This window comes from Equus quagga, chromosome 19, assembly GCF_021613505.1.
Source record: "Equus quagga isolate Etosha38 chromosome 19, UCLA_HA_Equagga_1.0, whole genome shotgun sequence".
Taxonomy (NCBI): Eukaryota; Metazoa; Chordata; class Mammalia; order Perissodactyla; family Equidae; genus Equus; species Equus quagga.
Genome location: NC_060285.1, coordinates 12,763,118 through 12,781,438, shown reverse-complemented (window position 1 = coordinate 12,781,438; position 18,321 = coordinate 12,763,118). Strand labels below are relative to the sequence as shown.

The window sequence follows — 18,321 nt, the reverse complement described above, 5'->3', positions numbered from 1 at the left end:
GGCACAGTGGTTAAGTTCAGCATGCTCTGCTTTGGCGGCTCAGGTTCAGTTCCTGGGCACGGACCTACACCACTCATCAGCATCCATGTTGTGGTGGCAACCCACATACAAAATAGAGGAAGACTGGCACAGCCTGTTAGCTCAGGGTGAATATTCCTCAAGCAAAAAAGAAGATGACTAGCAACAGACAGATGTCAGTTCAGGGTGAATCTTCCTCAGCAAAAAACAAAAACAAAAACTGTGTATATGCAAAAACAGCTGAAGAGAAACAAGATTAAAGCAACAAACAATAAAAAGTTAAGATAAAGTTAAATATATTAAGGCAATTTTTATTCTATTCTTTTGGCTGCAGTATTTTCTAAATTTTTTTGTTGAATGTCTATTACTTTTGAGAAAAAGATTTTAAGAACTTAAAAAAAAGGAATTTAAATAATACAAAGCCTCTTAGCATTTTCTTAGCAGACTCTGGAGTCAAAAAGACCAGGATTCAAATCCCACCTCTAGCACTATGACTTTGGCAGTCAGTGAAACCTTTTAGGCTTGGTGTTCTCATATGGAAAATGAAGATGAACATCCTAGCGGAGTGCTTGGCACATGGTCCTCAGTCTCAGTGTCCTTACTCTCTGGCAGTGGTTCTCCAGCTGAATGTGCATCAGAATCACCTGCAGAGCCTGCTGAAACAGGTGGCTGGGCCCCATCCCGAGTTTCTGAATCAGGAGGTCTGGGGGGAGGGGAGGATTGTGAATTGCCTAAGTTCCCCGGTACTGATGCTGCTGCTGCTGGTCCAGGAACTACACCTCAAGGACCACTGTTCTAGGTAGTAAGACTCTTACAATATGCTACACAGATATTAAGTGCTCTCTCAGAACAGTAATACTTGAGGAATATTTGCTCACTGGATACTGAATTATATTAGAGCCGAATACTGCACATTCACCCAAAAGCCCAGGCTTTATAACATGGGATCATTCACTCCAAGACATTGAGGGAACTGGTTTTCCACTAAAAGTGGAAGCAAATAATGATTAGTAGGACTGCATTTAAAATATCTGACTTCAGCATGAGAGCGCATGTCTGAGAATGTGGAAAACGATCAAGTTCAAGAGATGACACTGTGAATCCACTGCACGTTGCCCTGTGCCTGTCTGGGGAGAAAAGCAGAGTCTTCAGTGTGTCACAGAGCACTTGCTTTGCTCTGGGTGCCCTCTGTTGACAAAAACCAACATAGCCACTTGCTCTGTGGCTCCCTCCTTTCTCTCCTTCCACCCCAAGAGAGCCAGGAGTCCTTCCAGTGTGAGTCAGACTTGAGGAGGTTTCCAGTTAGGAAATTTTCCGGAGCCCATACATAGTCAGGATAGCCCTCTTCTTCCAGTTTTCCTGGTCTCCTTCTCTTTGTATCTGCAGCCTATCTTCACACAGGTTAACTACTTCCCGATGGCAGAACAAGAAGTGAACAGCATTTATCAGAATGGTATGTGGAATTTAAACTACATCGCATTTCACTTCAGAAATGGCTAGCATTAGCACAGTGGGAATAAACTGCTTTTGAAGTCTCCAACACAATGTGAAATCCTGTTGGTATTTAAAAAAAATACTAACTGGTGAAGTACTTAGGAGTTTCTATAGATGAAAATTGCTTAACAGCACCATTCCAGACAACTAAAAGTAGAACGACAGAATTTTAGAACTGCAAAGATCTCTAATATTGTTTCCAACTTCCTCATTTGTATAGAGAAACAGACGGACTCAAAGATGCAAAGTGACATATACAAAGTCACAAAATTAGTGACAAAGCCAAGTTTCCTGACTTTCTCATGACTCATGGTCTTTCCACTATATACAGCCTTTATTTAGAAACTTTTTTCATTTAGTCATTACCGGGACAAGGACTAACGCATTTTAACCACTTCGTAGAGGATAAAGAAACTAGCGAACATGTAACAACTCCTGAGAAGAGAGTAAGGGAAAAAAATCCCATCTTTTCCTATTGTGAAAACTAGGGCTTTCCTAATAATATCAAGACTTCCTTAATAGCAGTCATTTTTAAATTAAACTATTCTTCACAGGGTCGAAAACTACACTGATTGCCAACAAGCAATGCCTAAACGAGCAGCCAGCAAGCCACGGTCTGCGGCCAAACTCAGCCTGCTGCTTGTTTCGTGTCAGCCACGCACAGACCTCGAGGTAAGAGAGCTTTCACCTTCTTTCAATAGTTGAAAAATCAAAAGCAGCATAATATTTCATGACATGTGAAAACCACATAAAATTCAAGTTTCAGTGCCCACAAATAAAGTTTTATTAGAATACAGTCAAGCTCATTTGTTTACATATTATCTCTGGCTGCTTATGGGCTACAGCAGCAAAGATGAGTAGCTGCAACAGAGACTGTACGGCCCAAAAAGCCTAAAATATTTATTCTCTGATCCTTTACAGAAAACGTTTGCCCATCCCTGTTCTAAACTTGACGAATGTGATGTATAAAGCTTTAGTCAAGTACAAAGTAGAGTAATGCACCACATAATGACATTTCAGTCAACAATGGACTGCATACATGACAGGGGTTCCATAAAATTAGTACCATCTGGCCTAGATGTGGAGTAGGCTATACCATCTAGGTTTGTGTAAATGCACTCTATGATGTTCACACAACGATAAATCCCCAAACAACACAGTTCTCAGGAGGTGTTCATGTTGTTAAGTGACACATGACTATACAAGGTTCTAAGTTCTCTGGAGGCCCAGCCTCAGTAGTGAGCTCCTGACATCATTTAGCAGGAGTCCTGCACAGGGTGAGTGGCCAACCTACACTGCCCGAGAACTTGACCTCTCCTCCAGAGAAGCCGAGGGCACTGTGCTAGGCTTTGGCATGTTTTTTAGTCAACATTTATCAGCAATCCTATAAAAGCATACTCATTTTACAAATAAGGAACCAAGCCTAAGAGGTTAAATATCAGGCCCAAACTAGACTGAATCCAGATCAGACAGCAAAGTTCTCTGGTCATTCCCCAGTGGCTTTCAAACTGTTGCAGTCAGCTCGGGGGCCACACGGGCAGAAGGAAGCTCAGAGGGTAGGGCTCCAGGCCTCCCATATCTTTTCTAGGACCACCCGCTTACATTTTTTATATATTGTGTCCATGTAATTTGTTTGGAAAAGAGAATTTGCTCCTAAAAACATTTAGTCTGAAGATCAGTGTACCTCTTCAAAACAAAAGCTAAGTTCTATGTCACTTATTCCCAGCACTTTGGCAAATCTCTCACAAAATAGCAATTTTAGTTTCCTTATCTGCCAGTGAAGATTAAAACCATGCCCCGCTGCACGCAGACCTCACTGGAGTCTCACCAAGACCAAGTGAGAATGGCTATGAAAGTGATATGTAAGCCACACAGGACTACAGAAATATAACACAGCACTACCATCTCCTCAGGAAAGGGCGGGGGGAGCAGCAAGGAGGCAAATCACAACGTTTGCTGCTGACCAAAGAAAAGTAAAATGCAAAAAGATAAACAGTGAAGTAGAAGTAAATAAGGAAAAGATACGTGCACAGGAGAAATATCATAAACTTCAAAATCTAACACATTTAGATTTAAAACTCAGCTTCACTAATTAACAGCTACACAGCCTCTGGCAACGACTTAAATCTCCTTGAACTTCGGTGTCCTCACCCACAAATGAGAGGAAATAAAATAATATTTGCTAAATGCTTTACAGGGCCTGTACATATGTTAGCTCTCTTTTCACGGGGACCCCCTACTTGTTATTCTGAAATTAAGACACACCTGCTAGAATTAATGTATGGGTTCCCTGTACCAATAATGAAATAACAGAATTAAGGAGCCAGAAGCATCTTTAGCTGAGATGACTCTCTGATCCACACGGCACCACAAAGCTCGTGAGAGCACAGGCTGAAGGCGCTCGAAAGGAACAAAGAAAGATCCTAATAATAGGAGATACACAGACAGTCTCCTGTTGAAAAGTTCTACTAATTCAATAAGGATATTTATTGAGTGTATTTAAGAGCCTTTGATGGCTCCATAAAATGACAGATTTACATTTAATACCCACTTGCCCAAACCCATTAAACTTGTAAGAGGCACTCTCTTGCTGAAGATCAGATATCTAGCTTCTTAAGTATTAATTTTTCATATCGCTCTGGCAAGGCAAAGGCAATAAAAACCTAGTGAAAGTCTGAACCAAGTTGCTTTTTTTCCTTTGTCCATAGGAAAAAATCCCAGCAGACTGGTCTCTCTATATCAAGAAAGCAAAAGATGAGTTTACTTTTTAATTTATCCCTTTACCAAATTCTTACTGGGCACTTACTTTGTGCAAAGTATTCAGGAATATCAAGAAGAACGATAGGGTCCTTGCTCTCACAGAACTGTATGGATCATCAAACCTGTTCACCATAAATAACAGGGTTGGCGGTAAGAGAATGCCATTACACAGTAGAAAGAATGTGCCTTGGGAGTGCAGTGGACATTACAAGTCCGTTCCCAAACAAGTGCCTCAGGCAAGAGCTCATGGAGGAGGAAGCATCTGAAGAGGGATATAATGGATGGACTGTACGTAAATAGGAAAATACCGTAAGTCAAGAAATCAGAACCCCGTATCTGATTTCAGAGCTCCGCTACTCCACCCCGGAGTGTAACTGAAAGAGCACCTCACACGACACAGAAGGAAAACGGCTGGGTCCAGATCATGGAAGGCCTAGAACATCCACTAAAGGGTCTTCAGCAGCTAAGCAGAGTCACGAGACCCCAGTGAGACCAGAGCCGTGCCTTCGTCTAACTGCACGATCACACAGGCTTGCTGAAATGACTTTTCGGTGGCATCCACTTTTCTGACGTAAGGCCTTAAGTCATCTGGCGTACTCTCCTGCCTCTCTCAGTGAACCTAAATCAGCTCAGGATAAGGGTGTACAGCTAACGTTACTAAGAAAAGGGAAATATTTAATCCATAACTGAAACACATAACTATGTTGTCTACCAACTATGAGGCCTTTTGCCTTATCCTATACCTAACTAGCTGGTCTCACTCTAAATCATTTGCCAGCGGTTGTCTGTTGAAGAACAAAGGTTTGAGGAGATATCTCAAGGCTCTTAAAAATAACTCACACAATGGTAGCCAGGGCTGGCTGTGAGAAGCAGGGCTGCTGCTGGACGGCACTAAGCACCACAGCAAGAATACGCCTACGGACCACTTGGCTGCCCGAAGGAACTCGAGACTCATGAATTTCCTAATTTTGAAAGTGGCTAATAAAGGAAATTCTATAATTTTCCTTTGGAAATGGCCCCAGTAATCCATAATCTTTAGTCAGATAATTCTTTTTGATGGCTACATTAAACCTCTCATTTCAATACAAATCAACTGCCTACATACAAAGTATTAGGTCAACCAACTAGCAAGTCAAGCAGTGCAGTTATGAGTTATCCACTTACAAAAGACTGAGTAAGCAACTGCATCAAGAGTCGAACACAAACTGTTCTGACAGCCTAAAATCACAGCAATCCTAAAGAGCAAAAAGAGGTCAAGTTGGGGAAAGAAGTCAAACTGTGGAATAAGAGATAGGATGTGACAAAGAAACGAGGTACACAAGGGAAATGAGAAGAAAAGCCGGCCATACTTTCCATGCTTCTGGCTCAGTTCCTCATCTATCCACAGATCCACAGCAGCTCTGCTGGATTCAGAAGTTAAGTGATAAAAGCTCTCATCATTGCCACAACAGAGTGACACTCCCAAGAACCACAAACTCAAACCCATCAGACCCAAAATAGCCCTTAAAGGAAAAAGAAGAAACCTGGGCCCAGAGATGAGAAGAAACTTTCCAGATTACATGGTAAACCAGAAAAGCTAGAGAAAGCTAAAGGCAGAGAGGAGTGCAACATTGCAACATCACAAGATCAACATCAAGTCACTCTTGACCCAGGAAATTTTAAAGCATTTAATCCTTACAACCACTTAGAGAAGTAGGTCCTATTGTCTGCACTTTCACAGATGAGAAAACTGAGCCTCAGAGAAGCTAACTAATTTGCTCACAGTCTTCACAATATTTCTCAAACTTACTTGATCTGAACCTTATGGAAATGCTCATGGAGATAATGTGTTAAATGAGTAGAAGCGATTAGAGGCTATTAGGAAAAATTTCATTAAGGAGGTTAAGTTGTGGCAAGGGATCTTGAAGGATACTTAGGACTCTGCTGGAAAAAGGAGAAACATTTCAAGCAACAGGCACTAGGAAGAAAGAAAGAACCAAGACAGCTATTTGAAGGACCGTGAGGAGACAAAGAGCGGAAGACCCCTGTGGACAGGACAACAATGAGCAAGATGGTGCAGGGAGCCTTGAATGTCTGGCTCAGTTTGGACCAGATTTTGTTCAACTCATAAAAGTCTCAAAAAGGACTCCCTCCTAATACTGACACTGCCAAGACCCATTATAATGAGTCAGGCAAATAACTTAGACAGATTTCATTTCCTTCACACAGACATTTTTCTTGGAAATATGGCAAAGCTATGTTCCTGAGCTAGAAATTTCAAATCTACAGACATAACTCATTTCACATAGTGAATAGCTAAGAATCAAAAAGAAAATGAGAAAAGAGACTTAAATTAGAGACTGAGAACTAATCATTTCCTTATAAAGATTCCATAAGGCCTCTTTTCTATAAAATAAATGAGAAAAATGATTTACTGACCCTATTACATGCCAGGAAATTTACTATCTCTAATCCTACAACCACCTTTCAGAGTAGATGCTACCCCTATTTTAAGGTGAAGAAATTGAGGCTGGAGAAGGAAAAAACTTGCCCAAAGTCATACAGCCTGCCATGGCAGAGCTGACATATAAACCCAAAGCCAGAGTGTGGCTTGTGTGTCTGCAGAGGAATTTTCATGAAACAGCCTTACACAGAAGCTAGTGTCTTGGTTAAAGAGAACAAAAGCCAATGAACCTGGCTGCTCCTCTACCATACCACATCCCTTAGGACATTCAGAAAGCAGCATCATTTCTCTTCACTACATGAAGAGCTTCTTTGCCCAAACATGCCTGCCACTAAGGATCTGGAAAAGGCTGTGTCAGCCAAACACAAAGCCACCGTAAACCTGACAACCTTCCTTGGAGCAATCACCAGGCCTGAACAGAGACAGTCAAATGCCCGTTTTCACAGTCTCTTTCATATGATAGTTACCTGAAGTTTATCTAAACTTAGCAAATAAGGATGAAAACCTAGTTTTATTAGGTGGAGGGGGAAGATTCGTCTTGTGAAATCTCATAACTGAGAAAAAATTGCAAACTGTAAATCTGACAAAGACCTTGTATCCAGAATATATAAAGAACTCTTACAATTCAATAATAACAGGACAAACAAATCAAATAAAAAGTGGGCAACAGAACAGACATCTCAACAAGGAAGACACATGAATAACTAATAAGCACATGAAAAGGTACTTCACATCGTTAATCATTAGGGAAATACAAACTAAAACTACAACAAGACACCAACACACACCCAGTAGAATCCAAAAGGTGGATAAAATCAAGCCATTTCGGAAAACAATTTAGTAGTTTCTTAAAAAGTTAACCATGAGCTTACCACAAAACCCAGCAACTCCACTCCTAGAAATCTACCCAAAAGAAATTAAAACATACATCCACACAAAGACTTGCATGTGTACGTTCATAACAGCATTATTCATAGCAGCCAAACTGGAAACAATCCAAGTATCTATCAACTGATAAATGGATCAACATAATGTGGTATATCCATACAATGGAATATTATTCAGCAAGGAAAAGTAATGATATAATAATATATACTACATGGACGAACCTCAAAAACAGTACACTATTATTTACAATAGCCAAAACATGAAAACCACCTAACTGTCCTTTGACTGACGAATGGATAGAGAAGCTGTGGTATATACATACAATGGAATACTATTCGGCCATAAAGAACAAAGAAATCCTGCCATTTGGGACAACATGGATGGACTGTGGGTGCGTTATGCTAAGTGGAATGTCAGACGGAGAAAGACAAATACCATATGATCTTACTTATAGGTGGATTTAAAAAAAAAGAACTCATAGAAAAAGAGATCAGATTTCTGGTTCCCGGGGGTGGCAGGAGGGGAAGAGGAGAATGGAAGAAAGGTAGTCGAAAGGTACAAACTTCCAGTTAGAAGATACATAAGTACTAGGGATGTAATGCACAGCATAATGACTACAGTTGACACTGCTACATAGTATAAACGAAAGTTGTTCAGAGAATAAATCCTAAGAGTTCTCATCACAAGGAAAAGATTTTCTTTTATTTTTTTCTTCTTTTTATTGTATCTATTTGAGATGACAGATGCTGACTAAACTTACTGCAGTAATCATTTCACAATATATGTAACCTAAGTAAAACCATTATGCTATATACAGTGACGTATGTCAATTATGTCTCAATAAAAGTGGAACAAAACCATTATGTTGAATGGAAGAAGTCATACACAAAAGACTGCATACATGGCACATGATTCCATTTATATGAAATGTCCAGAAAAGACAATTTTATAGAGTCAGAAAGCAGAACAGTCGTCGCCTGGTGCTGGAGTGGGAATGGGGAGTGACTACAAAAGAATTCAAGAGAATTTTGGCAGATGATGGAAATATTCTAAAGCCGAACTGTGGTGTTGCTAGCACAACTCTATAAATTTAATAAAATCACTGAACAAGCACACTTATATTGAGTGAATTTTATGGTATGGAAATTATATCTCAATAGTGCTTTTTTAAAGTAATTACTAAATATATACATTTATTTCCTATATATATATTTATGTATATATTTAATAACTCCAGAGGGGAAAAAAAGTATATAACAAAGGGAACGTAATCATAATATTTTATGATTTGGCCATATTTACACAGTCATAATAATGTAATCAATATGTAATCATAAATCAATAATGAACATTGATTTAACAAAAAAATGGCTTTATTAGAAGAAAATAGAGTGTGTCTATCAAACTGTTAACTTCTTATCTTCAACAGTAGGAAGCCAAAGGATAATGTCTAAAACTGGTAAGTCAAGAAAGAGAAAAACAAGCATGTTATTTAGAGACACAGCAGTAAGCAGCAGAAGAAATAATATGGTCTTTCCCAGGAGGGAAAAGCTTATGAACTATTTGCAGAATGAAATGGCCTAAACTGCAATAGTAAGTCTGAAGTTGATTACACAGTTTGAGCAAAGTGCTCCAAGAACACTAGATGCTGCAACATCGAGCAGCCCTTCGTCCACTAGAGGGTGTAAGGCAACAGCACAGAAGGACCTCAGCCACTGATGGGTGACCTCATGTCAGATTCCGGGGAGAAGCAATCATCTGAACAAACTTGCACAAAGGCTGAAAGTGGGGCTCTAGATAACCTAGTGGGAAGAAAAGAAAGCGATTTCATACTTCCCATAATTTAAAAGCAAAGCAGAAGTATTTTTAGTTAAAACAGAGCCAGTAAGAAAATTACAGATTGTGAGATACAGAAGGGGAATGAAATATTTTATTTCCGAACCAGTCGTGTGAATCCAGTCTCCAGCTGGAAGAGGGAGGGTGGGATAAAATTTCTCATTCAACAAATAAGTACTAGCTAGAATTGATATTAAACATAGCAAAGGAGAAAACTGTTGCCTAAACAGTTTTAAGTTTGCATTTTTTTCTTTTGGTTCCCCTAAAATTCATTCTTCACAGCAACCAGAATGTTGTTTTTAAAAACGTAAAATAGATCATGTCACTTCCTTGTTTAAAATCTTTCAAAGGCTTCACATTAAATTGAGGCTAATTTTCATTTATTCATTCAACAAATATTTATTGATCTCCTCCTACAGGTCAGGCTCTGCTCTAAGCAAGGTCACAGCTTGCACAAAACTTGATCTCGGTGGGAGAGACAGACAATAAAGTACACGCACTAGATAATTTCAGACAATGATGAGAGATCTGAAGAAGGAACGGTCAGACCATGTATGAGGATAATACAGTTGGACCGGTGTGGTCAGGGAAGGCTTCTCTGAGAAGCACTTTGTGCCTACGACCTGCATGAGGAGGAGGTAAGGATGTGGGTGAAGGGCACAGCAGACGTGAAGGGGGAGGACCCAGTGACTCCACAGGCCTGAGGCTGGGATCACGCTTGATGAGTTCAAGAATGGAAACAATGGCCAAGGAGGCTGAAGCCAATTTGAAGTAAAGAGCTGGAAGAGCCGGAATTACAGAGGAAGGCAGTAGGCGCCTGTAAGAATACTCCTATATCCATACAATGGGATATTATTTCACCACAAAAAGAAATTTAGCACTCACACATGCCACAATTGGATGAACCTTGAAAACTTTATGCCAAGTGAAAGAAGTCCGTCACAAAAGACCAGATATCGTATGATTCCATTTATATGAAACGTCAGAATAGGCAAATCCACAGAGACGGAAAGTAGATTAGTGGTGGCTCAGGGCTGGGATGGAGGAATAGGGAATAGGGTAAAGGGTAGAGAGTTTCTTTAAGGCTGCATTTTTAAGGACAACAATTATTAGAATTTTGCTTTTCAAAACTACACATTGCAATCCATTAGTAGGTCCAGGAAATCAGCTTTGGTCAATCAGTTGTTGATCATAACCAAAAATTTTTTGAATGGAATGAAATAAAATGGAAAATATCACAGTGCTTAGAACCTAGGAAGGATAAGCAGTATTTGATAAGACTAATTCTAAGTTATATTCACAAACGTATGGGCGGGTGTGTGACTACTGGGTCACAATGAGGAGGGTATCGCTTACCAGGGGTTGCCATCTTTGTTTACGCTGCAAAGCACTGAGCTAGAACTTGAACATCTTCACTACGTCCTCCGTTCCAGCCCTCTCCAAGGGAGGAAAAGTAGCCATCATTTCTTTGCCACCAAACCAAATGAGCACGACAGAAAATGCACGTGCTATTGTCCACGGCTCCCAATCAAAATAATTAACAGCTCTAAAAGTTCATTTGCAAAGAACTGACCTAAAATAAAGTCCATTCCAGGGATAAAAGGGAGAACTGGTTAGGAAAGAGAGATTAAAAAAAAAAAAATTCTTGAGAAGAAAATACTTCAGGAAAAAAAAAATCCCTTGTCATTTTTAATCTATCCTCTAAATTAAAAGTAAGGCTCCGAATCTAAATCTGTAATTTCTAAGTCACACTCGTCCACTTAAACATCTCCTTTGATATCCCACTTTGTTTCTGTGAATCATCTGAACATGTCCATATAGTGGCTTTTCAACAGAATTTTTAAAAATTGAAGGAAAAAACATTTTAAGAAGCCACTGGCTAGCATTTAAAACATCAGATAAAGAGCCTGACCGTGACATTAATTTTTTATTTATATTTAAAATACAAAAAGATAAATTGTGGACCATACGTTATTTTAACAAATAAGACAGGCAGAAAACTTGACAGAAATAAGTTATTCAAGGGACCTTCAGGTCATACGAAGACTTTTCGTGCTGCTACACAAAATACTCCGAAGATTCCATAATCTTATCTCATCACACTAGCAAAAGAACATCCACGTTCAAAGAGAGAACACTGACAGAAGAACACAGAAGAAGACATGAGGCTGGAAACCCAAGGTTCAACTCCAATTGTGCCACTTCCTATCTATGTGAAATTGGGAAATTCATTTAAAATCTCTGCTTTGGTTTTCTTATCTATAAAATACAGATAATAAAGCCCAACCTACCTGGCAGAGCTACTGTGAAGATCAAAACTGAATATACATGGAAGCACAGAGTAAACTGCAAAGTACTTTACAAACATGAATTTTTATAATTTACTAAGATGCCCAGTTCCATAGCTGACTCCACACCTGAGCCAGCCAGGAGTCTGTGCTCTCCCTTCTCAAACGTGCCTGGCAGTGTTTCATTCCCACACAGGTCAAGTGTTAGGCAATGCACTGTGTCATAATCCCAAATCCTTACCACATCAGGGAAGAGGACATCCACTGGATTTCCTTCATTGTAGCCAGGATGACCAGACATCCCATTCATCCTGGTTTGCCTGGGACTGTTTCAACATTAGCATCCCTTTTCACTCTCAACAGTGCCCCAACTTGAATAATAAATTATCTGGTCACCCTAATTACAGCAGACATAAAGTTGTGGCACCAAGAGGTGGCAAGCGGCTGGCCTTAGGACTCCCACTGTACTTTCCAGGAGCCCCCTGAAGGCCATCCCAAACAAACAATGCTAGCACCAACAGCAAGCTTACCGTGCAGAGCGAAGCCCTTCTAACTGCTCGCTGCTCCCAAGCCCCCATCTAAATGCTCTGGAGGTTACGCACACGAATATTTTCCCATCTAAAACATGACAAACCTACAAACACTCCAGCCTTAGTCAACACTCAGGAACTTGCATAAGCACATGAACATACACACCAATCACAGAGAAACAGTGAGCTAGGAATCTAAACCACCGCACAGTATCATCCTCCTAAAACCCCACATGGCCTGAAATGGAACAGCCAGCCCCTCTGAGCTGGCTTCACCTCTGTAAATCTGGAACAGGGTTTGTCTCCTCCACTTGCAGAGAGAGACCACACGAGCGAGCACAGAGAAGTGCTCAGAGTGCTTCATAGAAGCAACGGACTGCCATCCCAGAAAGCTTGTTAACTGAGTGGGAATGGAGGCTGAGGCGACCTGGCATAAAAAGTAAAACCTCTACAAGGTGGCAGGTGTTCTTTTCCTCCTCTCCCTCACAGGTTTTTAATTCAAACATGTTGCCGGAGGCTTACAGAACAGGATGAAAGGGTCACTAAAACAGTGCCATGCTGCTCCACTTAGTGCTAAGGAACTTGGTTGTGATAAACCTTAACCAGGGGCATGGACTCCTAGAATTACAGTTGAGCTTTAAGGGGTCTATGAAGCCCCCAAAAGGTACATAAAGTAAGGTGAGTGAGCAGGCACACACGCACATGCCCACATTTTCCCTTGGGTGAGTCAATACAGAGGAAAGGGCCCTCAACAAACAGAAGACAAATTCCAGTTCTTATTCAGCTACTAAATTGTACTGTCACCTTGGACAAGTCACTGTGCGCCTCAGTATCCTTATCTTTCCAAAGGGAGTATCTGCCTTATCTGCTTCAAAAGGTGCTTGTGAGGATGAGATGAGAAAGCATTGATGAAAGTACTCTGCAACAGCCAAAAGACTGTAATTTGTATCTCTTTTAAAATCACCATTAAATGCTGGTAAAAATCCTGTTTGGGGTTGGTTCCTATCTATTTAAAAAGGAACAGAAAAAGAATAAGGAAAGCAAATAAAGACACAATTAAAATTCACCTTCACCCCATTCCCCAGCTCCTGGATTTGCCAAGCTAAACCACTCTAGGCAGATGTAAAGAGCACAAGTTCAGTTTCTGCCCAGCTCAGGCTGCTCAGTGACCAGTGTTTCACACCGATAAATGCCTCCCAAATCTCAAAGCACAAAGTGAGAGTTCACAAGGTTAGGCGCATTAATTAGCAGCACTCATTTGGATTCCGTATTCACCAAATACAACAAGCAGCTATTCAATATTTGCCTATTTGCACTTCTCTAAGATCTTTAATTCAAAGATCCAGCCAGAGAACAAAACAAAGCCCAAGAAAATAAACTAAAATAAACCTGTCACCATCAGAATGTGCCTCAAAGTAAATTAGCAGCTTGAAACCACGGCAAAGGGTCTACATAGGCCTACAGCAGAGAGAGTGTGAGTAATAAACGTGCAGGTTGCAGAGTGGGTCCCTTCTGCAAAAGAAGGGAAAAATAAAGTAGTTCCAAGCAAAAAGACTACTTTACGTGCTTTAACAAATTCCTCCTAATTCTTTTTGCTTTAGTTCCTTATTGATCTATAATCCCCAAAGGAAGAACACAGCATTATATGGTATCCTTTCAGAGTCTTTTAAATTCAGTAAGTCTATTCCCATGCTTTACTTCAATTAGTTTTACCTTCCTATATCTAAAATAAGCCCATAACCAAAATAAGCAGCATTTTATAAATAAATATTTGCATTACTATGCAAGACTAGATTAAGAGACTGACCACGACCCCTTATATCGCAAGGGTCCTAGGTGAAAAGTACAGGGTGAAACAGAAAATGTCACTCCTTCTAAAGCAGCCCATAGGATGGTTGCAGTTCTCGACCTTGCCTGCACCACAGAATCATGTGTTGGGATTTCTAAATATTTGACTGGCTAAACCCAATCTTAAAGCTACTCAATCAGAATCGAGGATGGGGGATAGCCCTCCACGCAACAGTATTTTTTCTGATGTATGGCCAGGTCATAGAGCTACTGTCAAAGGGCACAAATTTCACAGCTTACAGAAGCTCTAGGGCATACCCAAACCAGAAAGAAAGAAAAAAGTCCTTCGTATTCTCTTTAGATTTGGGGTAAATGACCATATCTTTTACCAAAAGCTTCTATAGGGACAATCTTCAATTCCAATGCTGACTATCCCACTGGGAGACAAACAAGACTTCTCTCCCTTTTTCTCCATACCCTACCTGGGGCCAGTCTGATGTCAACCCAGCACCAAAAGTGCAAGAATTGGACAAATACTCTCAAATCTGGAAGGCCTCCAAACAGGTGGGTATTGATTACAGGGCCATGCTAGTTTTTAAGATCAGTTTCACGGGCTTTGATGAGATTCCGTTAATTTCAGGAAAAGGGAACGACGTCAAACCTCTGGTTTAGCACCATGATGGCACATATCCCTCAGACAAGTCTAATAATGGTAACCTTTTTGTTTTCCTATAAGGAATGGTGAATAGGCAAGCAAGACATTTCTAGGAGCTACCCTTTCACATCCTCTGGAGAATGTCACAATTCTCAGCCAGCAAGGAGGTAAATTCCAGAGGCGAGGTGCTTGTGCCACACCATTTCTCTGAGGCAGCCTGACCTGTTCTCCTACTCTAACTGCTCCAGCCTCACCTGCTTAAGGCTTCAAACAGCAAAAGGACAGGGAGGCATTTTATACTCTCACCTAAACCACACAGAGGCTGTCTCGTAGGAAGCAGTTCTGCGCTAAGCCACCACAGGGCCTGGGGTTTTTTCAGTCGTCCACCCTATCTAACAAAGACAGACAGCAGAAACTTCCCTCTCTCAAGCAAGCCTTCCCTGATTAAAACCATAAGACTGAATTCCCCCAGGGAGGAGAATGGAATTTTCTTGTTGCAGATTATTGTAGGACTCAAAAAATCTCTGCAGGCAGGGCCTCAGTGGCAGAGAATAAAGAGACAAGTCCAGCATTTAGAATTATGAGGCATCAAGAAAACCCAGTTAAAAAACTATTATATAGCCTGGAGAAGCAAAAACAAAAGCAATTATGACTGTGCTTGAGTGATTTTTTTCCACTATAATATCCACAATTTCAATAATGTGATTACAATACTTTTCGGATTAAGAAATATATTTTATTTATATCTCTAAGTGCAAATTCATTGCTGAAACTAACCATTTCACTCTCCAAAATAAATAATTTCAGGAAATGTTCTCTATCATAGCATCCTTAGATAAAACACACATACACACAGACACACACACACATCGTCTGAGTTACAAATAGCAGATACCAACCTGGCTGTCCCGTGCTGGGAATCCATGATAACCTGGGGTCAGAGGCTCGTTCTAAGAGAAAGAAAAGAAAATCAAACTATAAGACAAAAGAAAATGTTAAGAATAATCAAAATCATCCAAATTGATCAAATAGAAATTCCTGCCCAGTTCCGAAGATGTCCCATGGTTATATTCCACTCTACCTAACTACATCAGTCTTCCAGTCCAGCCTCTACAATGGCAAAAACCAAAAACAAACAAAAACCATTCGCTTAGGAATACTATTCATAAACACTGTTTTCCTCTTTGTACAACTAAATCTGTCTCCTTCCCAGTATACCTCAAACAGGGAGTTACTGGGATTTGGGACAGAAGAATTTAACTTGGCACTGTAGGCCTTTAGCACTGCAGGCCCCCAGCCACTAAAAGCCCGTAGCACTCCTCAACACTAGAGCCACCAAGAACATCCGCACATTTCTAAAAGTCCCCTGACTGGAAAGGGGGCAGTACTACCCCTACTGAGAACCTCCTCCTGACCTGGAGAAGTTTTAGCCCCTTCCCTCTGTCAATCCGCTTTCCTTCATTTCTCCCAACCTAGATGAAAGTCTATCTTTGTTCCAGACTTCCTCAACCACCCCATCATCCTACGGACTCCAGTAATTCCTAACACGGACATAGGGTAAAACTTACTTAAGTTGTTGGTACAATTTACTTTTCACATTACTTATGACTCAATAAATCTTTTTTTTGTAAAGGTGAATCATATTGAGTGTCTCACTTCACATTAATCATTAAATCAACATCCTTGAGGACAAGAATGATAGCTAATAAAGGCTATGCAAACCCTAGTTTAGTATGAGGTCACACAATACAAGCTCATTTACGGATTACTTCACTCATTCAATCATTCAATCAACATATATCGAATACCTAATATTTTCAAAGTACTGGTAGATGAATGACAGAGTAAGAAAGATGAATAAAACAAGGCCCTTGCCTTCAAGGGAACTTTTAAATGGGAGGAAATATACGTGCACACAAAAGTGTAAATGAGAACACAAGGTGATTCTGTGATCCTTTCAAAGTGCTCAACAGCGCTACCTGAGAGACATTCATCCTCGTCTTCCACCCATTTGCACTTTCATTCCTACTAGCAGAATAACAAGTTAAAAAGAATTTTCATTGATAGGACTTTCACATCTTAGGTGAGAGTAAACTTTCCACCTGATGATAATATCTGCTTTGATTATATCCATATCTTTAATAATCAAAAATCCACACTCCTTTCAAAACCACAAAAGCCAGGAGTCAACTTATGCTCAGTGCAGAGACCCTGTATCTTATTTCTCATGCTTTCCCCGCAACCTAGCACAGCGTTAACATATGGTGGACACCCAAAAGAATGTGTAAATAAATAACTGGAGTTCGATAACCAGAAATTATTTAGGCATTGAGTCAGTGACTCACCCACAGACAATCCAACTTCTCCTTTTTTTATTCCTAAGTCTCTATTTTGGACATTTCACAAATTAAGTCACTCAAAGAAAGCACACCAAAGACAATTGCCTTAAAAAATTATAGGTGCCAAAACAATCTTGAGAAAGAAGAACAAAGCTGAAGGACCTATACTTCCTGATTTCAAAGTTTACTACAAAGCTACAGTAATCAAGATAGCGTAATACTGGCCTAACGACAGACACATAGGTCAATGCAATACAATTGAGAGTCCACAAGTAAATCCTTACAGTTATAATCAACTGAGTTTTGAAAAGGTGCTAAGAAAATCAATGGGGGAAAGAACTGCCTTTTCAACACATAGAGCTGGGAAAACTGGGTGTGCACCACGTAAAAGAAGGAAGTTGGAACTGTCTTACATCCCATACAAAATTAACTCAAAATAGGTCATACACCTAAAGCCATAACTCTTAGAAGAAAAGATAGGAGTAAATCTTCATGACCTGGATAGGTAATACTTTCTTCAATATGACACCCAGACACAAGTAATAAAGGAAAAAGATAAACTGGACTCCATCAAAATTAAAAGCTTTCATGCTTCAAAGGACACCACCAATTCTGGGGAGCGAATGCACAGCACAGTTCCTACCGTTAATAACACTGGGTCATACACGTGAAAGCCGCTAAGAGAGCAGATCTTAAATGTTCTCACTACAAAAAAAGAAAAGGTAATTTTTGTGACATGATGCAGGTGTTAGCTAACACTACGGTGGTAATCACTTTGAAATATATAAGTGTATCAAATCAACTTGTACGCCTTAAACCTGCACAGTCGTTTATGTCAATTATATCTCAATAAAGCTGGGGTGGAAAAGACACCATCAAGTTACTGAAAAGACAACCCAGAAAACAGGAGAAAATATTTGCAAATCTTATGTCTGATAAGGGACTTGGATTCAGAATATTGAAAAGACTCTTACAACTCAACAACAAAAAGACAAATAACCCAAATTTTAAAATGGACAAAGAATTTGAACAGGGAGTTCTCCTAAGAAGATACACAAATGGCCTGTAAGCACATGAAAAGATGCTCAACATCATTAGGCAAATCCAAACCAAATCCAAATGAGATAACACTTCACATCCACTGGGATAGCTATAATCAAAAGGTCAAACAATAACAAGCATTGGCAAGGATGTGGAGAAACCGGAATCTTGTACATTGCTGGTGGGAATATAAAATGATACGGCCACTCTGGAAACAGTTTGGCAGTCCCTCAAAATGTTA

General features: G+C 40.1%; 1 protein-coding gene across 17 annotated transcripts in view; it reads right to left on the bottom strand.

Annotated features, from left to right (window-relative positions):
- Window positions 1–18,321, bottom strand: part of RBFOX2 (RNA binding fox-1 homolog 2) — a 261,300-nt gene that overhangs the window by 163,750 nt on the left and 79,229 nt on the right. For all 17 annotated transcript variants that reach the window (XR_006886178.1, XM_046646489.1, XM_046646495.1 and 14 more), the window contains exon 2: window positions 15,600–15,650. Coding sequence is in view for 16 of the 17 variants with exons in the window: in XM_046646489.1 (XP_046502445.1) it covers window positions 15,600–15,650 (51 nt within the window). In the remaining variant the exon portion in view is untranslated. The remainder of the gene's footprint in view (window positions 1–15,599; window positions 15,651–18,321) is intronic.